This window comes from Oncorhynchus masou, chromosome 20, assembly GCF_036934945.1.
Source record: "Oncorhynchus masou masou isolate Uvic2021 chromosome 20, UVic_Omas_1.1, whole genome shotgun sequence".
NCBI lineage: Eukaryota > Metazoa > Chordata > Actinopteri > Salmoniformes > Salmonidae > Oncorhynchus > Oncorhynchus masou.
The window spans coordinates 9,706,060-9,728,882 of record NC_088231.1 but is presented as its reverse complement, the minus strand read 5'-3'; the positions used below and the strand labels follow the sequence as shown (position 1 = coordinate 9,728,882).

Genomic DNA, 22,823 nt, shown 5'->3' with positions numbered 1-22,823 from the left:
CTCGCGCAGAAACACTGCCTGGCTGGGGAGTTGTGTGCACTGACTGAAGTGCTGAGAGATTCATTTTTAGAGGCGCTGCACACAGGCATAAAAGTGTCTAATTTACTCAAAAGTCTACAAAGTGAGACTTTGTCCTCGTGTTTCTTGGCTATTTACACTGTTTTGTTCACAAGCTCGGTTGTTTTTCAACATTACTTTGATTCTGCTACTGCAAAATCTGACCCCTACAAATCAGCTGGGCTAGACAATCTGGACCCTCTCTTTCTAAAATTATCTGCCGAAATTCTTGCAACCCCTATTACTAGCATGTTCAACCTCTTTCGTATCGTCTGAGATTCCCACAGATTGGAAAGCTGCCGCGCTCATCCCCCTCTTCAAAGGGGGGAACTCTAGACCCAAACTGCTACAGACGTATATCTAGTCTACCATGCCTTTCTAATGTCTTCAAAAGCCAAGTTAACAAACCGATTACCGACCATTTCGAATCCCACCGTACCTTCTCCGCTATGCAATCTGGTTTCAGAGCTGGTCATGGGTGCACCTCAGCCACGGTCAAGGTCCTTAACGATATCATAACCACCATCGATAAGAGACATTACTGTGCAGCCATATTTCATCGACCTGGCTAAGGCTTTCGACTCTGTCAATCACAACATTCTTATTGGCACACTCAACTGACTTGGTTTCTCAAACGATTGGTTCACCAATTACTTCTCAGAGTTCAGTGTGTCAAATCGGAGGGCCTGTTGTCTGGACCTCTTGCAGTTTCTATGGGGGTGCCACAGGGTTCAATTCTCGGGCCGACTCTCTTCTCTGTATACATCAATGATGTCGCTCTTGCTGCTGGTGATTCCTTGATCCACCTCTACGCAGACGACACCATTCTGTATACCTCTGGCCCTTCTTTGGACACTGTGTTAACTAACCTCCAGACGAGCTTCAATGCCATACAACTCTCCTTCCGTGGCCTCCAACTGCTATTAAATGCAAGTAAAACTAAATGCATGCTCTTCAACCGATCACTGCCCGCCCGTCCATAATCACTACTCTGGACGGTTCTGACTTAGAATTTGTGGACAACTACAAATACCTAGATGTCTGGTTAGACTATAAACTCTCCTTCCAGACTCATATTAAACATCTCCAATCCAAAATTAAATCTAGAATTGGCTTCCTATTTCGCAAAAAAACATCCTTCACTCATGCTGCCAAACATACCCTTGTAAAACTGACCATCCTACCGATCCTCGACTTCGGCGATGTCATTTATAAAATAGCCTCCAACACTACTCAACAAATTGGATGCAGTATATCACAGTGCCATCCGTTTTGTCACCAAAGCCCCATATACTACCCACCACTGCGACCTGTATGCTCTCGTTGGCTGGCCCTCGCTTCATATTCGTCGCCAAACCCACTTGCTCCAGGTCATTTACAAGTCTCTGCTAGGTAAAGTCCCACCTTATCTCAGCTCACTGGTCACCATAGCAGCACCCACCCGTAGCACGCGGTCGAGCAGGTATATCTCACTGGTCACCCCCAAAGCTAATTCTTACTTTGGCTGCCTTTCCTGCCAGTTGACTGCTGCCAATGACTGGAACGAACTGCAAAAATCACTAAAGCTGGAGACTCTTACCTCCCTCACTAGCTTTAAGCACCAGCTGTCAGACCAGCTCACAGATCACTGCACCAGTACATAACCCATCTGTAAATTGCCCATCCAATCTACCTCATCCCCATACTGTATTTATTTATTGCGCTCCTTTGCACCCCAGTATCTCTTCTTGCACATTCATCTTCTGCACATTCTACCATTCCAGTGTTTAATTGCTATATTGTAATTACTTTGCCACCATGGCCTATTTATTGCCTTACCTCCATTATCCTACCTCATTAGCACATGCTGTATATAGACTTTTCTACTGTATTATTGATTGTATGCTTGTTTATTCCATGTGTAACTCTGTTGTTGTATGTGTCGAACTGCTTTGCTTTATCTTGGCCAGGTCGCAGTTGCAAATGAGAACTTGTTCTCAACTACCCTACCTGGTTAAATAAAGGTGGAAAAAAATGTAATGGTAAAAAATCAGAGTGCCTGGTACATTTTTTAAATCTACCTGTCACTGTGGCTTGTGGTCCAAAAACTACATTTTAAGCCCTGTACTGGTTCCACCATTTGGGTTTCAGGACAAAGAAGAGCTTGGAATGGGCTGATTGGTTGCTGCCCTCCCGTAAGGGTGGGAGGGCCAAGAGACCAGAGGTGGCAGAACAGAGTACTCAGGTTGAGGTGTAGGGTTTGAGCATAGCTTGAAGGTAGGGAGGGGCAGTTCACCTTTCTGCTCCATAGGCAAGTACCATGGTCTTGTAGTGGATGCGATATTAGACTGGAAGCCAGTGGAGTATGCAGAGGAGTGGTGTGACATGGGAGAATTTGTGAAGGTTGAACACCAGGCCTGCTGCAGTGTTCTTTATAAGGATTTGATAGCACAAGCGGCGAGCCCGCTGTCAGAGAGTAGTCCAGACGGTGTTGTCCAGACGGTGTCGAAGACAGTGCATAGATCAAGGATGATGAGAACAGAGAAGAGAGAGTCAACTTTCGCAGTGCAGAGAGCCTCCGTGACACAGAGAAGAGCAGTCTCGGTTGAGTGACAGCGAGAGAGTTCGTCAGAGACAGCACACTAGTGTTTTGGAAAGAAAATAAGGAATACCGGTCTGTAGTTTTACGTCTGAGGGGTCGAGTGTCAGTTTCTTGAGGATGTGACGACTCTGGCCATTTTGAAGTGAAGAGGGGACACAGCCAGTGGTCAGGGATGAGGGAAGTGAGGTCTCCAGAGATGGTCTGGAGAAGGGAGTTGAGCGGGCAGGTTGTTGGGCGGCCGGACCTCACTAGTCGCAGAATTTCATCTGGAGAGAGAGGGGAGAAAGAGGTCAAGGAGTAGGGTAGTTCTGTGTGAGTGGGAGCAGTGGACTTAATAGACTGAGTGAATGAGGAGCGGATGTCATCAACCTTCATTTCAAAGTGGTTGACAAAGTTATCCGCAGCAAGGGAGGGGGTGGACAATTAAGGATGGAGGAGAGGGTGGAAAATAGTTTCCTAGGGTTAGATGCAGAAGCTTGAAATTTAGAGTGATAAAGTGGCTTTTGCAGTGGATACAGAGTAAGAGGAGGAAGTGAAAGGATGATAGGTCCTCCGGAAGTTTAGTTTTCCTCTATTTTCGCTCAGCTGCCCACAGATCTGTTCTCTAAGCACGCAATGAGTCACTCAGCCACGGAGCAGAAGGAAAGGACCGAGTCTTCCAGGAGGAAAAGGGTCAGTGCGAGTCATAGAATGCGGAAAGGGAGGATAGTAAGGGTCAACGAGGCAGAATCAAGAGTCAGGAGGGAAAAGGATTTAGCAGAAGGGAGAGATGATAGAAGAGGAGTGAGTTGTGGGAGAGTGAGAAGATTGCGACAGCGCTTGACCATCTAGGTAGGGGCTGAGTGACTAGGGTTGGAGGAGAGGGAGATAGAAAAGGAAACAAAGTAGTCAGAGACCTGGAAGGGGGTTGCCGTGAGATTTGTAGGTGAACAGCCTCTAGTAAATATGAGGTCAAGTGTATTGCATGCCTTGTTGAGTGGGAGGGACTGGGAAAGGGTGATGTCAAAGGGAGGGGAAAGAAAGAGTTGTAAAGAAATTAAATCGAAGGCAGACATCGGGAGGTTGAAGTCACCCAGTACAAAGAGCGGTGAGCCATTATCAGAAAATTAGTTTATCAAGGTGTCAAGTTCATTGAGGAACTCAAAGGGCACTTGGTGAGCGATTGATGACAACAATGGTATTGTTGCACACAGAGGAGAAATCCAACACCTGTCCCCAGTGTGAGAAGAGGTTCTCCCTCCAGCAACAGCTGCAAATGCACCTGTATGTCCACACAGGAGAAAGGCTGTTCACCTGTATGCATCGCGGGAAGAGGTTCTCAGAGAGGAGCAACCTCGTGATATTCCAGCAGAAAATGCACACAGCCCATGAATAGTGTAATATGTAGTACTAGTTGTTTTTGTTTAATTATTTTGGATGTATAGAGAACTGGATGAGGTGAACTGAGGAAAGAATGAGTGTGATGAGGCAGAGTCAATTATATGGTGTTGGTTGATGAGATGGTGTCTGTAAAAATGCTTCACTGATGAAAAGTGACAACCTTGTCCTGTTGTTTGATGCTGGTGTTTTATAATGAGATGAATGTGCCTTAATTCATGTTTACTTGGGATAAAGTAGTGAAGCTGTGTGTAACATAATGTTGAACCTTTTTTAAAGTATTCTAAAATGTATTTTATTAAAGCGAGGGTACCATAATTTACAGAAAATGTCAAGTGTTACCAGTGAGAGAAGTATAATAATTTGTGACAAGTAGATTGAGGTCCCTCACTTTGTAAGGTCCCTCAACCGAGCAACCATTTTGTTGAAATGAAATACAAAATTGACTCTGTGCTGACTGACTTGGTTATTTTTGTATAATTGCAGGAACTGAGGAACCCTTATCAGTCAAACCAGAACATGATACTTACTTATTGAATCTGTCACACCCTGATCTGTTTCACCTGTCTTTGTGATTGTCTCCACCCACCTTCAGGTGTCACCTGTTTTCCCATTAGTCCCTTGGTACTTATTCATGTGTTCCCTGCTTTTCTGTTGACAAACAAGAAGACCTGGCAAGTCAACCAGTGTGGTCTTTTCACCTGTTCTCCTGCTTTTTTTTTACCCTTGCCTGCATTGACTCTGAACCCACCTACCTGACCATTTTGCCTGCCGTTCTGTACCTTCTGGACTCTGACCTGGTTTTGATCTTTTGCCTGTCCATGACCATTCTCATGCCTACACCTTGGATTATAATAAATATCAGAGACTCAAACCATTTGCCTCCTGTGTCTGCATCGTGCCCTTATAGAATAAACACATATGGCCATTTTAATAAACTCAATTTTCTCCATATCATTAGGTACTTGAATCACAGTGTTAGAGTTTGGCTTGACTGTGATTAACATTTTATTATATGTTTCTGTGTGTACAGTAAAGAGTTTCTTACATTGCTTTCAGAAAGTATACACAACCCTTGACTTTTTCCACATTTTGGTGTGTTACAGCCTGAATTTAAAATTGATTTTTTTTGTCACTGGCCTTACACACAATAAACCACAATGTCAAAGTGGAACTATGTTTACACATTTTTATAAATTAATGAAATTAAAAAGATTACATGTCTTCCGTCAATAAGTTTTCAACCCTTTTTGTTATGGCTAAATAAGTTCAGGAGTAAACATGTGCTTAACAAGTCACATGTTGCATGGAATCACTCTGTATGCAGTAATAGTGTTAAACATGATTTTTGACTGACACCCTGATATCTGTACCCCACACAATTATTTGTTTAGGTCTCTCAATCGAGCAATGAATTTCAGACACAGATTCAACCACAAAGACCAGACCAAGGAGGTTTTCCAATACCTTTCAAATAAAAGGCAAGTATTGGTAGATGGGTAAAAATGTAAAAAGCAGTATTCCTTTGAGCATTGTGCAGTTATTAATTACACTTTGGATGGTGTATCAATACACCCAGTCAATACAAAGATACAGGTGTCCTTCCTAACTTAGTTGCCGGAGAGGAAGGAAACCGCTCAGGGATTTCACCATGATTCCAACTTTAAAACGGTTGAGAGTTTAATGGCTGTGATATGAGAAAACTGAGGATGGATCAACAACATTGTAGTTACTCCACAATACTAACTTAATTGACAGAGTGAAAAGGATGCCTGTGCAGAATAAAAATATTCCAAAACATGCATCCTGTTTGCAATAAGGAAAATAAGGAAAACTGCTAAAAATGTGGCAAAGAAATTAACTTTTTGTCCTGAATACAAAGCGTTACATTAGGGGAAAATCCAACAACCCATCACTGAGTACAACTCTTCATATTTTCAAGCATGTTGGTAGCTGCATCATGTTATGGGTATGCTTGTCATTGGCAAGGACTAGAGTTTTTTTGTTGATAAAAAGAAACGGAAGAGCTAAGCACAGAAAAAATCCTAGAGGAACACCTGGTTCAGTCTGCTTTCCAACAGACAAATGTACCTTTCAGCAAGACAACCTAGAACCCAAGGCCAAATATACACTGGAGTTGCTTACCAAAACAACATTGAATGTTCCTGAGTGGCCTAGTTAGTTTTGACTTAAATCAACAACAACTTGGTTGAAGAGTTTGTTAAAGAATAATGTGCAAATATTGTACAAACCAGGTGTGCAAAGCTCTTAAGCTTGTTCACACTGCAGGCCTTAACGCTCAAATCAGTTTTGTTTTTCAAATCCTTTTTCAACTACTGACTGTCCAAACAGCAAGTTACAATTGACCAAATTGGATGTATGTGTGTTCAGACAGCAGTCATTTGCTGACATGGCTACACTATTTGTAATAGTAACAACGGGTGTATGTGCAGTGGTGTAGGCTGATTGGTAGTGGTGCCTGTGCTGATGTAGCAAGCTAAGGTGACAACAATGCTTGCCAAGGACGTTTCCAAGTTGTTTTGAATGTTCAAAATCATAGTGTAAGAACACATTTAAAGCCTCAAAGGATAAGATGATCCAACTTTCAAAACGAGTCCTTTTTTGGCGAGCCCCAGCAGTCAACTAGCTAGTTTACATAGCTGTTTAGCTTTTTAGCACATTCACTTATTTGTATGTAAACAATGAACAAGCTAGTTAGCTAACATACCACATGTGTTTGTCAAATTGTCAGAGCAGCCAGCAAGCAACAAGATATGCCAAATAACAGTCTAAAAACCATTTGAGGGAAAGTAATCAGATGCGACGTGTCTGAACTGTCAAATGGCCAGGAATCAGATTTGTATCCGACTACCTTCAAACCACCTACGAAATGTGGCTTGAAATATCAGATTCCATGTACTTTTTGGCTGTTCAGAATACAGGAAATATAACAGATTCTAATGGATATGCAAAGAAATGTGATTTGATTGATTTCAAACTGCCAATGTGAGCATGGCTTTAGAGACTTACCTAGAAAGACTCTGCTGTAATGACTGCCAAAGGTGATTCTAATATGAATTGACTGAGAGATGTGAATAATTATGTAAATGACATATCTGTATTTAATTTTAAATACATTTGAAACAATTCTAAAAACATGTTTTCACTTTGCTATTATGGGTTATTGTGTGTAGATGGGTGAGGAAAAAAATATCTTTAATACATTTTGAATTCAGGGTGTAACACAATAAGATGTGGAATAAGTCAAGGAGTATGAATAAACCAATAATAAGAGACTTATGTCTGATAATGCAACCTCTACAAAATCAATGCTTCTCTATAGTTTCACATTGTTTTTATGTCATATAAAAAACGGACAATTACTATAAGAAAAATACAATATTTGTATATACATGTTCAGGTATGAGTTTATGGTTAAGGATGGGTAACACTTCCTACTGGACAGTTTTATTAAATACAGCTATGCCTTTGGTCTCCCATCTTGGGTTTTAACCAAGCCAAGCCCTGCTTAGTTTTGATATTTGTCACAAACTACTATCAATGCGAATGAGAATAATTGTTGAGAGATCTCCATTTAATAATGAAATAGCAGTGATTCTACCAATCATTCCTCCTCTCCTTCTACTCCCCCTCCTTCAGGTTTTCCCCTTGCTCCTCCTGGCGGCAGACTTTGATTCATTCTCAATAAGTGTGACGTTGCGTGCTTCAATGATGTCAGATAGTGGTATGCAAGTGCTTGGAAATACATTAGAAGGCATAGCTTACATGTCTCGTATGTTTTGTAATACAATCCAAGCAAAAGCTATTTATTACTATGGTCCAAGTGTTTTGAAAATCAAAATGTCCCATGTACTGTACATCTCCTAAATTTGTTGTGTGTATTATTGATATGAATCCCCCATGGCTGTAGCAAACATTGCCACTAAGCAATTGACTTATTCAGCCACACACTGTTGGCTGTTTTTATACTGATGTACGTCACCATGTCACCGTTTTTAGAGACAGTAAACCCAGGCTAGAACAAGGACAGGGTTGAAATCATTAGTCCAAACAGTTGTGCAAATAAAACGAGAGTTTCTAATGGACAAATGCAGGTATGTCCCCATTCTTTTTACAGTCAATGTAGGTCCCTCCGTTTCGTTCCATTTGAGAAACGTTTTGCAACAGAATCGGCGTAGTGAATATAATAAAAAACACATTAATACGGCCCAGCTGAATATTTACCTTACTGATGTGATGTAAATGGAATCAAGTAATTCATTGTATTCTACAATATACTTGCTAACACACTGTTCTTTATAAACAAGTCTGCTCTGCGTTTGAAAGATACTGATCATAGGAAATATGATGTGTAATAAGCAGTACCGTAATTCAAAGAACAGCGCGCATGATTTTCATTTAACCGCACCCTTTAACTATGAAGCCAACCAATAAGATCCTTAAACGGAAGTGAACAGTGACCAATAATAATTTAGCCACTTAACGTTTTAGTTATTTAGGCGTTTGTTAACACCGGGGAACTCAAAATATGACATATTTAACTTCCCAGCATCACATATTTACCCCCAAGTAGTGTTTAATTCGTGTTTGAGAAAGCACTTGTTGATATATTGTCATCAAGGTAATGGTATTTAGCTAGCTGCTAAGAATGGCTAACTGTAACGATATGGTTTTCCACACTCAAATAGCCTCCATCATGGAGGTTCTAGCGAATACAGCCGTGGCAGAGATTTGTAAACTCGTAGACGACGACTATGCAGTGTTTCGTTTGGAAATAACTCAAAGCCAGAAAGAAAACAGGGCATTGCGGAGGAAGCTACAGCTACTGGAACTGAAGGTGGCACGGGAACGCCGTCCCAGTAGTGCCAAGATCCTCGAGCGATACAGAGGAATGGCAAGAGGTACATTTTGCAGAAGGCCGAGGCTGCTGTCGCCCGGTTTCCCATGTGTTCAGATGTCTTACCAATAATTGGGTATTGGTCAGTTTTTGGATAGTATCGAAAAATTCCCATTATTACTTAGCTACCCATCTTGCGCAAAGACACTATCGTATTCTAACCAGATGCGCGAGACTTTTGGATAAAGAATTAAAGCAGTTAGCGCCGCTGCCACGAATAAACGTTCATAGTTGTTGTAACCAAAACCATATATTTTGGTGATGCTTACAATGTTTATATTATAGTTTGACCAGACACTAAATATATATTTGGTTGATATCTTTGTAAAATATCTATTTTGGATGCATCACTTGTTAGCTAGAACGCTAACGCTCATTGATATCTGTTGTAGTAAAGTTAGCCAAAGAGCCATTTTACTGTTTGAAGTGTTTTGAAAACGTGTAATGCAGTTATCTTAATATCAAATCATATCAAATCATTTCTGTGTAACAATTAAGTACCTTGCTGTGATTGTTTTAATTTGAAATGATAAAAAATATATTCTTAGTAAAGAGCAATTTCTCAAGCAAGGATTTTGCCAGGACTGTCGGGGTGGGGAGAGAAACTGAAAATGTGTTATTGGCAAAGCGGTTTGGAACTCCACTTCAGATTGGTCTAAAGGAAAAATCCACCCAAAACCACTCATTCCTATAATTTAATATGTGAGAACAATATTTGTGAACAAATGTTTCATTTTTCCATTATAATAAGATTGGTAGCAACATATGAAAATCCTTGTGGAAATCTGTTACAGCTCAAGTGGACTACAAAACTCAAAATGCAATGCTCTCTCTATGGGCTGGCTAGCTAGGTAGCTAGCTAGTAAATGTAGCTACACACAATAATATCAAAGTCAATATCATGTGAAGTAGTTAGTGCAGTTTGTTTAGGCAATTTTACAGTTTACTATCATTTTAGGAGTCTACAATCTCACTTTGTTAAACCTGCAGATCGTTGTGCCTCAGAGTGGAGTCTGACATAAACATCGGCACCATGCAACGCACACAGAACTGAAGAGGCAGACAAATAGGATACATTTGGTAGACCCTCTGTTAAATTACAAATTTGAGCGAAGACAACCTCCTGCATTTACATCTTACAGTATTGAAATCTGACATGCATGATATAAGATTTCGCAATCTAAAAGTCGTAGTCCTATTAACTTCCAGTGGAGTAACAGCGGCTTTATCATACTGGTCGAATTCCTGCCTGCTTGAATGGCAATAGCTCAGATGCACATGAAAATATGCAGGGAATGGATAGAATATCGCTCAGAGATGCACAAAAACAATATTACATTCACAATGGGTTAATCTTTACTTTGACTAATGTTACCATGCAGGCCAAAACTCCATCCCACCAAAACAGGCTGAACATTTCAGACGGTCTTTTCAAACAGCTCTTACAGTAAAAGGGATTATCATAATTTTCACAATTTTACAGTACCATTCTAACCTCAGTGTGGATATACAGTACCAGTCAAAAGTTTGGACACCTACTCATTCAAGGCTTTTTCTTTATTTTGACTATTTTCTACATTGTGGAATAATAGAAAAAGTTCAATCAAAATATATATTTTAGATTCTTCAAACAGCCTTGCACCCTATTGGCATTCTCTCAACCAGCTTCATTAATAATTATTTTCAAACAGTCTTGGGAGTTCCCAAATATGCTGAGCACTTGTTGGCTGCTTTTCCGTCACACTGCAGTACAACTCATCCCAAACCATCTCATTTGGGTTGTGGTCGGGGGATTGTGGAGGCCAGGTCATCTGATGCAGCACTCCGTCACTCTCCTTCTTGGTCAAATAGCCCTTACACAGCCTGGAGGTGTGTTTTGGGTCATGATCCTGTTGGAAAAACAAATGATAGTCCCACTAAGCGCAAACCAGATGGGATGGTGTATTGCTGCAGAATGCTGTGGTAGCCATGCTGGTTAAGTGTGCCTTATTCTAAATAAATCACAGACCGTGTCACCAGCAATGCACCATCACACCACCTCCTCCATGCTTCACGGTGGGAACTACACATGTGGAGATCATCCATTCACCTACTCTGCGTCTCACAAAGACATGGCGTTTGGAACCAAAAATCTCACATTTTGAATCGTCAGATCAAAGGACAGATTTCCACTGGTCTAATGGCCATTGCTCGTGTTTATTGGCCCAAGCAGTGGTTTCTTTGCAGCAATTTGACCATGAAGGCCTGATTCACACGCTCTCCTCTGAACAGTTGATGTGGAGATGTCTGTTGAATGCTGTGAAGAATTTCTTTCGGCTGGTAACTGTAATGAACTTATCCTCTGCGGGACTTATCCTCTGAGGTGACTCTGTGTCTTCCTTTCCTGTGGCAGTGCTCATGAGAGCAGTTTCATCATAGCACTTGAGGATTCTTGCGACTGCACCTGAAGAAACGTTCAAAGTTCTTAATTTTCCAGGTTAACTGACCTTCATGTCTTAAAGACTTGTTTCTCTTTGCGTATTTGAGTTGTTCTTGCCATAATATGGACTTAGTCCTATTTTTGGTAAAAGACCATCTTCTGTATACCCACCCCTACCTTGTCACAACACAACTCATTGGCTCAAACACATTAAGAAGGAAATAAATTCCAGAAATGAACTTAACGGCACAATTTAAATGCATTCCAGGTGACTACCTCATGAAGCTGGTTGAGAGAATGCCAAGAGTGTGCAAAGCTATCAAGGCAAAGGGTGGGTACTTTGAAGAATCCCAAATAAAACATTTTGATTTGTTGAACCCTTTTTTTGGTTACTACGTGTTTCCATGTGTTATTTCATAGTCTTCACTATTAAATAGTCAAAATAAAGAAAAAAAAACCTTGAATGAGTAGGTGTCCAAACTTTTGACTGGTACTGTGTGTGTGTGTGTGTATGTATGTATGTATATATATATATATATATAACACAAAGCAAAATACTATTTTTGACTACACTGGGCCTTTAAACAGGACATTCATACAAGGCTTAAAATCCAATTATGATCCAAAAGTAGTGTGAAATAAAAATATTTACATATTTCATAATTGTATGTTTGTGTATTCTGAAAACTCCCACGTGTTCAGTAATCAAATTGCACGCATCGCTTTTGTGGCATTGTTTGCAAACACAGAAAGAGGTCTATACCACAGTAGTTAACCCAACCACCTCTTTTCCCCAATCTTGCTCTCAGGTGAAGGACATCTCACTGGAGGTCACAGGAGCTTTGTGAAGCCAGTGGGACACAATACATGGAGAGATGACCAACCAATTACAGTTGATGAGGGGAGTGGAACCTCAACCCAGCATGTTATCGTGATAGAGGTCAGTGCAGGGCTCTCCAACATTATTCCTGGGTGGCTGCAGTCCTGTAGGTTTTCACTCCAACCCTAATCTAGCGCACCGGATTCTAATAATTAGCTGGTCAATAAGCTGAATCAGGTTACTTAGATCTGGGGTTGGCGTGAACCTACAGAAGGGTATCTCTCCAAGGACAAGGTTGGAGAGCCCTGGCTTCATTTAGTGTTGCATTACAGCTACTTTGTAAATCAAATGTGGCCCATTCATTTCGGAAAGGCACCCTTCAGCCATTCACATGTACATCTGCCAAAGGGGAGCTTGTGAGACTTCCCTAAGACATTGTTATCCAATTCTACTCATGTACCGGTAATAACCTTCTCTCTTCTTGTTAGTCTGCAGAGGCTGCAGGTCCCGGGGTGAAGCTAGAGGGGTCTGAAGGAGAGGAGGACCCACGGCACAGGAGAGACATTCAGACTGGAGTCGAGGACCCTACTACCGCCGCAGCTCAGCCCAGGACTCGACGCAGCATCACAGAGGTCAGTGGAACGCTGACCGCCGTCCTCAAGTCAAAGACAGACACCAAGACTTTAACTGTAACTCACAGTCTCTTACATACAGGACATGACCACATATCAGACCCCGGTCTGGGGAAACTGGTCTGTCCTCCTGCTTCCAGCTCAGACTATTTACCGGTATTTCACCAGAGCCAGAGGCCCGTTCATTCCCGTGGGGATCGAGACACGTTAGATACTGGTGGTGATGATCCTACTTGTTCTTACACTACAGAGGACCCAGAGGACCTCAACATGCCCTTGGGTTTAGAGACACAGGCAGATCTGTCTATAGGGGACTGGAACCAGTACAGTAGTAGCGTATACTCTGAAGGGTACTTAGATAAGAAAGGGGAGGGGCTGGTCATAGATGAAGTGACTGTGAAATTGGAGGGTGATGTCCCTCCCACATGGAATGCAGATCACCTAAGAGAAGGCCACTCGCAGGGCAGAGATTTCTTAGACTACAGGGAAAGCTTAGAGACAAATCCAAATGTTGCGACCCACTCCCCTTTACACACGCTCAGAGAGCGCAACCCTGTGTCCACGTCGATGGGGTCTTCTGATTCACACGGCCACATCCTTTTCGATCAGGTATTGAACTCAAACAGGGATAAAACCCAGGCTTGGGGAGGGGGAGCAACATCAGGCAATAGTAAAGAGAAACGGTTCCTCTGCATGTTCTGTAACAAAGGCTTCAGCTGCCCCCAGAAGGTGGAGATCCACCAGAGGGTCCACACAGGAGAGAAACCATTCAGCTGCACCCAGTGCCACATGCGCTTCACCGAGGCTGGCACCCTGAAGCGGCACCAGAGGGTCCACACAGGGGAAAAACCTTACAGCTGCCCCCAGTGTGAGAAGAGGTTCTCCCGCCAGGACAAACTGAAGAGGCACCTGAAGGTCCACACGGGAGAGAGGCCGTTTGCCTGTACGCACTGCGGGAAGAGGTTCTCAGAGAGGAGCTACCTCAGAATACATCAGGAAAAAACCCATTCCACTCTAACATAGAAAGTAATCATTCCATTTGATAGCTTCTAGATCAAAGCCACATTGAAGATAGACTTTCAATTTCTGCAACAACTAAGAGCGTTAGAAGTGCAAGGCCCAGACATTGGAATATACACAGTGTACAAAACATTAGGAACACATGACATGGACTGACCAGGTGAAAGCTATGGTCCCTTATTGATGTCACCTGTTTTATCCACTTCAATTAGTGTAGATGAAGGGAAGGAGACGGGTTAAAGAAGGATTATTAAGCCTTGGGACAATTGAGACATGGATTGTGTATGTGCGCCATTCATAGGGTGAATTAGCAACACAAAATATTGAAGTGCCTTTGAACACTGGATGCAAATGACATCCAGCCAACTTGGCACAACAGTGGGAATCCTTCGAGTCAGCATGGGCCAGCATCCTTGTGGAATTCCTTCGACACCTTGTGGAGTCCATGCCCCAACGAATTGAGGCTGTTCTGAGGGTAAAATGGGGTGCAACTCAATATTAGGAAGGTCAAATCAAATTGTGTTTGTCACATGCGCCAAATACAACAGGTGTAATGTAGACCTTAACACTTATTTTTCTTAACTGCATTGTTGGTTAAGTAAACACTTTTATATAACAAATAATAATTAAAGAGCAGCAGTAAAATAACAGTAGCGAGGCTGTTACTAACCAGTGCGGGGGCACAGGTTAGTCAAGGTAATATGTACATGTAGGTAGAGATAAAGTGACTGCATAGATATATAAACAGAGTAAAAGAGTGGGTGCAAATAGACTGGGTAGCCATTTGATTAGCTGTTCAGGAGTCATGGCTTGGGGGTAGAAACTGTTAAGCCTTTTGGACCTAGACTTGGTGCTCTGCTACCGCTTGCTGTGCGGTAGCAGAGAACAGGCGTACCTAATGTTTTGTACACTCACTGTATAAGACGTATAAACCTAATGCTTCTTTCATGACTTCCATTGAACTACTTAATTTTTCCCCCCAATTTTCTTCCCCCTTTTGTGAAAATGAATGCAATTCATCAGGTTCATGTAGCTCTGTAGTTGAGACAACCTGTGTGGTTTTCATAATGGTGTATTTAAAACTTGTTTGTTTAATAAACACAAAATGGGACTTAAGTCTGACTTTTGTTGAGATTCTCTTTTGTACACATCACACAGACTTAAGTCACCCTATTCTGTATAAACCCGACAGAGCTTTATAACCAATATACACTTACTAAATATACCTACACATTACCACACACTAACAAACGCCTACTGTACACGTCAACATAGTTTAGTTAGGTTTGACTTAACCACATATTTATGGCCACCATGATGGGTTTAACAAGAATGAAGTCGTTCTGTAACTACAGTATAGGACTCAAATATAGTGGGGATAGGTAAACATGCATACTTGCGAACATAAGCAACCATTTAAGTTTCTCTGGCTCAAAATGCGTATCAGCCAATTGATTGATTTGCACGTGACAGAACGCTGAATTGTAGCTGAGGTGCATTCAGTTCGCTTGAACGCTAAACACTTTGTACTGAATGACACGTTTCCCAAAAACGTTATTGTACGTTGTAACAGACTGTTTGGTGGGTGTGGCTTGAAGCAATGAGTGACTTATTTAAAAGGGCAGTGGCCATGCTGACGGCGTTCCACAACCCAACCCTTCCTCGTTTTTTAACTGGTCCTTCAGTACAGCATCGTTCCGTTCAACTGTACGTTCCAGAATGTAAAAAACGTAGTGAATGGAGCACTGGTCCCATCAGATAACATGGCACACGTTAGCCCTATGCTTATCTCACCAGGTGGCAGATTATATCCTGTAACAAATTCTTCATAAGATCTATAAAGATCATACTTTAAATCCCCCAACCAATATTATTTCTTAAAATAGGTCAAGCTTGGCCACTTAAGGAATATTATAAACCTACAAATTCAAGGTTTGCTTTTGTTCCTCTGGTCTGTAACAAAATCTTCTGTGCCAATATTGCATTGACGCATCCTTGACTAGGCTACTAGCTACTACTAACGTTAGACATTTTCACATATGTCAAAATCCTGCGTTTTTGTTTCAGTTTCACACACATCCATGTGCTTTTATGGAAAAATTGAAATAAGGTCCTTACAACATGTGCATTTATCATACATCATAAGAACAAAACAAGAGCCTTATGGATTTGTCTAGTAGCAGTCATGTAGGCAACCATTATCATCATCACTTCTCGGCAGCACACACTGCAAAATCGATTGACTCTAAACCAATAGTGCACTTTCACCATGAGCCTCAAGATTTTTTGCTAACCGCTGGTCCTTCATGCTCGATTCAAAACACTTGTGACGAAGTGGATGACTATAATAATGTATAGCCTATAAAAACGTTATATGCCTTCATAGGAATATAGCCTACACTAATGTGTCCTAACCAGCTAAGCTCCACTAGGCTTTAATCTCACCGGCCTGGAAGCAGAGGCTACAGATGGAATAGGACCTAGGTAGGTAATGGGGTTCATCATAAATTGAGGTGTACCATGCAAAGTCCCATATGCATTAATAGGTTATAGCATAAGCAGGACACTATCTGATGGGAATTAATGTAGGTTATAGCTCTACTGTTGATTGGACAGTGTCTGGGTGAGCCTTTGTTTGCGTGGTGGTTAATTTCTGTATTACCAAATGAGGAGAAACAAACTTCACACACCAGTCAGAGTTACACTTAAACTACATCTTTAATAATAAGAGCTTCGCATTAGCAATGACTTTCAATGATGCACCATTTCTAATGAACCATTTAACATGACAACACAAAAGTACAACTTTTTATAGCCAAGATACACCCCTCTCAACCTACATGACGGACAGATACATATAATAATTATAATGCAATACAAGCATTATAACATAATCTTGTAATTTCCACAACAGATGGTACATAAATGGCTATGAAAATAATGGATAAGGTAAATCTACTGGACAAACAAATGCAACTATTTCGAACATTTTACTGTGTTACAGTTCATATAACTGACTCCGTCAATTTAAATAAATTCATCAGGCCCAAATCTATGGATTTCACATGACTGGGAATACAGATATGCATATGTCGGTCACAGATACCTTAAAAAAATGTGCCTCACTCTGGGCCTCAAGATCTCATCACTGTATCTCTGTGCATTCAAATTACCATCCATAAAATGCAATTGTGTTCGTTGTCCTTACACCTGCCCATACCATAACCCCAACTCCACTATGGGGCACTCTGTTCACAACGTTGACATCAGCAAACAGCTCACGCACACACACAACGCCATACACGTGGGTAGAGAAATTAACATTAAATTCTCTGGCAACTGCTCTGGTGGAAATTCCTGTAGTCAGCAAATCAATTGCACGCTCCTTCAAAATTTGAGACATCTGTGACATTGTGTTGTGTGACAAACCTACACATTTTAGAGTGGCCCTTTATTGCCCCCAGCACAAGGTGCACCTGTGTAAAGATCATGCTGTTTAATCATCTTCTTGATATGCAAAACACCTGTCGATTGGATGGATTATCTTGGCATAGAAGAAATGCTCACTAACAGGGATGTAAATAAAACATGAGAGAAATAAGCTTCTTTTTAAATGGAACATTCTTGGGATCTTTTATTTCAGCTCATGAAACATCGGACCAACACTACATGTTGTGTTTATATTTTTGTTCAGTGTAGTATGGTCTACAGCAGGGCTGCCAACCCTCTTCCTGGAGATCTACCATCCTGTGGGTTTTCAGTCCACACCTGATTCTACTTATTAGCTGCTCAACAAGACCTTAACTAGCTGAATCAGATGCACTAAATTAGGGTTGGACTGAAAACCTACAGGACAGTAGATCTCCAGGAAGAGGGTTGGGCAGACCTGGTCTCCAATCCTGTAGGTTTTTGCTCCAACCTCAGCTGCAACTAACACCGGTTGAGATTACCAACCAACTAATTATTAGAATCAGGTAGATTAGTGTTGAAGCAAAAAACCTACATGACTGTAGCTCTCCAGTAACAGGGTTGGAGAGCTCTGGTCTACAGCTTATCGTGAGGTATTCTAACTCAGGCGAGACTTCCTTAATATTAGAGATTGCGTACCAGCTGTTGTTAACAAAGAGTCACACCACCCCCTTTGTGCATACCCGATGCTGCTGTTCTGTCCTGCCGATGCATAGAAAAACCCACTAGAATATTATCCATGTCCTTGTTCAGCCAAGTTTCAGAGAAACATAGGATATTAATTACAGTTGTTCAGGTCCTGTTTGTTGGATAGTCTCGAACGAAGCTCATCCAGTTTGTTCTCCAGTGATCATACATCTGGGTAGCCGCATGTCGGCCTCTACATTGCTTTCTCTTTCGAGTGTCATAAGGTGAATTCACCAATTTGTAAGTCGCTCTGGATAAGAGCGTCTGCCAAATGACTTAAATGTAAATGTAAATGAGTGTTGTGGATTAGGGCCTAGTCTGGGGTGAGCAGTATTTCCTGTGCCACCGACTCATTGAAGTAGAAATCTTCATCCAATTTGAGGTTAGTGATCACTGTTCTGATAACCAGAAGCTCTTTTTCAGTCATAGGAATTGATGGCGGAAACATTATGTACAAAAAAAATTAAGATCAGCGCAAAACTCCCCACAAAATAACAGAATTGGTCAGGAGCCTGTAAAACGTCCACTATACATTCCACCGCCATTTTCATGACAGAGCCATGACCATGTCTGTGACAATTATGTGGACTAGGCACTTTACACAGAGAGCAATTTAACCAGTCAGTCAAATACACGCGATAGTTGCTTTGATGATGTTGGACTGAGGTACGTTAAGGATGCTTCCATGAACAAGGAAAACCAACAACTATGTCAACGACTTGAATTGGCTGATGCAGAACTTGTTCCAGGTTATAGTCACTGCCAACTGGTGAGGTTAGTATAGGTCTAACGTGTGTACAATTTAGCGCTCTGTCAACTGCAAATAAATCTACGTTCTGAATTGACTGATACACATTTTGAGCCAGAGAAACTGCTCACATTTATATGGTTGCAAGTATGGCCAAGCAATGTTTAAAGTGTTTATTATTGGCGTGTATGTCTGTGTAATTTGTATCTCCTCTCTCTCTTCCAAGAGGAGGAGGGTCCAAAAGGTGCTGCTGGAGGACAACCAGACTACACCTCCTCCTGAACCCACAGAGGAACCAGCTGAGCAGCACAGGACCACACAGTCTCACGGAGGTGTGCCCACTGTTAACTTAATGTTATGACTATAACTACTGTTTTTTGAAGGAGGCGATATGATGTACAACATACTATGGAGAGTCGCACTCTTGCGACTTCGTTTGAAGGATCTCCAATCACGCCAGACAAGGCCAATGAAATCCGTGCCTCACTGGAAACCCCGCCTTCCACAGGTGATAAGTGTGAGGCTAGGATTCATGCTCTACAACGAGCCCAGGAATGGGCAGCGCAGGGCCAAACAGGTGTTGTATCTCATTTGCCTCCTTCAGGGAGCAGTAGTTATAGTCATAATGTTACATTCCCTTTCAGTCTGTCAACTTTGGTACAACATACTATGGGGAAATATAATCACGCCCCAAGACGATCCCAATGAATACCACCCAGATGCGTCAGTCTGGGTATTGCGCACATGCCACACTGCCTAGTGACTTTCCCTGGTCCCACTTTCCCTTGTAAGCACACCGGGAGCAGTGACATCCAAGTGATAAAAGCTTACAAAAGTGTGTGGTGATGCCCAACTCGCCACGGCACAAATATCTCCTATAGTCAACCCTTTAAAACAACGCCCAAGACGCTGCCAGGCCCCTGGTGTAGTGGGTGTGTACACATGTAGGTAACCCTTACCCTTGCTGCTATATGCCAGGGAAATAGCAGCATCTCTCCCCCTGGATTGTGTAGGCTGAGACAGTGCCCTCTTGTGAGCTGGATTAGCAAAAGAGACAAAAAGCTGGTCACACAACCGGATATCCCAGGTCCGTTCAATGTACAAGCATAAAGCTTGCACCGGACACAGGACATGTAACCTCTGTTGCTCTTTAGAAGCAAAAGGAGGCAAAAAGGGAAATAGCTCTAAAGCTAAGGACCTGTAGGACATAGCCATAGAACTGAATACAGGAAGCATGTAAGGATAACACGGTCCCCAACACGTTTAGTCAAAGCCAGGAGCAGGGAGGTTTCGTAGGAGAGGATCGTCAGATCCACCGACTCCAGAGGCCCAAAGAGTGCCTCCAAAACCAGCGCCAAGTCCTATGTGGGCGGAATAGGTTTAGAGACCCGTCAGACGGCATTCAACTTAGAGGAACCCCACTACCAGGGGGTGGGTCCCTGGTGAGGCTCCGTCAATTCCCACATGACATAATGGGTGGGCGGCCATGTCCACTTTTAACCTGGAGAATGCCCGCCCCTACTAAAAAAGCTCCTGTAGGAACATAAGGATGTCCCTCACAGAGCACTGAAAAGAAACAAGTCCATTATCTTAGCACCAGAGTGCAAACGCTTGCCACTTGTACTCATACAGCCCTTTAGTGGAGGGCGCCCTTTCAAACTGAGTGGTAGCAATAACATTGAGGTAAACCTTTAGTCATCAGATTGGCCTGCTCAGGGGCTCAGCCCATAGGAACTGAATATCCGACCTCCCGTGCCAAATCTGCCCGTGTGCCTGGGACAACAGGTCCCCGCCTAAAAGGCGATTGATCTCTGCAAACAAAGGCTGCCTGGACCAACGGGGAGCCACAAGAATCAATGATCAACCCTCCCGGCGCACCCTCCAACGTTGGCTGAATCAGAACCACTGGCGGAAACGCGGAAAGGAGGGTGAGGCCACTGGTGCGCCAGAGAGTCTGTCCCCAACAGGGCACTTGGGTCCCTCTTCAAGAAAAATATAACAATGACACTGCGCATTCTCACGATGCGTAAAGATCTACATCGGCTCTGCTGAAAATTCCCCATACCTAGGAGACCATCCAGGGGTCTAACCTCCACTCTTGAAAGAGAGGGTCCAACTTGGATAAAATATCTGCACCGGAGTCCTTGTGGTATGCCGGGCGCTTGCAGGCTGACTTCGGTCGTCAGTTGAACAGCGTTTCCTCCGAAGACATTGGGGCAGCTGGCTTCCGTGTTAAGTGGGCGAATGTTTGTTTTGGTGGGTCATGTTTCGGATGTCGCATGACTCAACCTTCGCCTCCTGAGCCCATTGGGGAGTTGCTGCGATGAGACAAGATCAAAAAAGGGGTGTAAAAAAATATATAAATAACACCTGCACTGGAGAGGCAACTAAGAATGCGCTGCCCAAAGGGACTGCTCCCCAATCCCGGTCTCATTACTTCCATTCAACCTCAAAAACAAATTCCCAAGACACTTTTAATGACAAAATGAATACAGTTTATTAAGTTCATGCAGATTTCTTGTTGAGACGTGTACAGCTGAAGTCTGAAGTTTACATACACTTAGGTTGGAGTCATTAAAACTTGTTTTTCAACCACTCCACAAATTTCTTGTTGACAAACTATAGTTTTGGCAAGTCGGTTAGGACATCTACTTTGCATGACAAGTAATTTTTCCAACAATTGTTTACAGACAGATTATTTCACCATCACAATTCCAGAGGGTCAGAAGTTTACATACACTAAGTTGACTGCGCCTTTAAACAGCTTAGACAATTCCCGAAAATGATGTCATGCTTTAGAAGCTTCTGATAGGCTAATTGACATAATTTGAGTCAATTGGAGGAGTACCTGTGGATGTATTTCAAGGCCTACCTTCGAACTCAGTGCCTCTTTGCTTGACATCATGGGAAAATAAAATAAAAAATCAGCCAAGACCTCAGAAAATAAATTGTAGACCTCCACAAGTCTGGTTCATTCTTGGGAGCAATTTCCAAATGCCTGAAGGTACCACGTTCATCTGTACAAACAATAGTACGGAAGTATAAACACCATGGGACCACGCAGCCATCATACCGCTCAGGAAGGAGACATGTTCTGTCTCCTAGAGATCAATGTACTTTGGTGCAAAAAGTGTAACTCAATCCCAGAACTACAGCAAAGGACCTTGTGAAGATGCTGGAGGAGACAGGTACAAAATAATCTATATCCACAGTAAAACGTGTCCAATATAGACATAACCTGAAAGGTCGCTCAGCAAGGAAGAAGCCACTGCTCCAAAACTGTCATAAAAAAGCCAGACTACGGTTTGCAACTGCGCATGGGGACAAAGATCATACTTTTTGGAGAATTGTCCTCTGGTCTGATGAAACAAAAATAGAACTGTTTGGCCATAATGACCATCGTTATCTTTGCAAACCGAAGAATACCATCCCAACCGTGAAGCACAGGGGTGGCAGCATCATGTTGTGTGGGTGCTTTGCTGCAGGAGGGTCTGGTGCACTTCACAAAATAGATAGCATCATGAGTGGCAGCATCATGTTGTGGGGGTGCTTTGCTGCAGGAGGGTCTGGTGCACTTCACAAAATAGATAGCATCATGAGGAATGATGTGGATATATACAGTGGGGAGAACAAGTATTTGATACACCGATTTTGCAGGTTTTCCTACTTACAAAGCATGTAGGTCTGTAATTTTTATCATAGGTACACTTCAACTGTGAGAGGCAGAATCTAAAACAAAAATCCAGAAAATCACATTGTATGATTTTGAAGTAATTAATTTGCGCGTCTCCAACCCGGAAGCCAGGTGCACAGTGTTTCCTCCGACACATTGGTGCGGCTGGCTTCCGGGTTGGAGGCGCGCTGTGTTAAGAAGCAGTGCGGCTTGGTTGGGTTGCGTTTCGGAGGACGCATGGCTTTCGACCTTCGTCTTTCCCGAGCCAGTACGGGAGTTGTAGCGATAAGACAAGATAGTAAGTACTAACAATTGGATACCACGAAAAGGTTAGCGCGCACTGCGCCCGGCCTGCCACAGGAATCGCTGGTGCGCTAAGGTGTAAGTTAACTTCCGACTTCAACTGTACATCACATCTGATCT

The 22,823-nt window shown here is 42.5% G+C and overlaps 1 protein-coding gene across 4 annotated transcripts in view; it reads left to right on the top strand.

The window, feature by feature from the left end:
• The first annotated feature begins 8,497 nt into the window (after window positions 1-8,497).
• Window positions 8,498-22,823, top strand: part of LOC135506889 (uncharacterized) — a 29,539-nt gene continuing 15,213 nt past the window's right edge. For 3 of the 4 annotated variants that reach the window (XM_064926311.1, XM_064926314.1, XM_064926313.1), the window contains exons 1-5: window positions 8,498-8,937; window positions 11,621-11,683; window positions 12,162-12,292; window positions 12,661-12,804; window positions 18,954-19,059. In XM_064926311.1, coding sequence (XP_064782383.1) covers window positions 8,685-8,937; window positions 11,621-11,683; window positions 12,162-12,292; window positions 12,661-12,804; window positions 18,954-19,059 — 697 coding nt within the window. In that variant the 5' untranslated portion in view covers window positions 8,498-8,684. The remainder of the gene's footprint in view (window positions 8,938-11,620; window positions 11,684-12,161; window positions 12,293-12,660; window positions 12,805-18,953; window positions 19,060-22,823) is intronic. The other variant, XM_064926312.1, reaches the window with a different exon arrangement.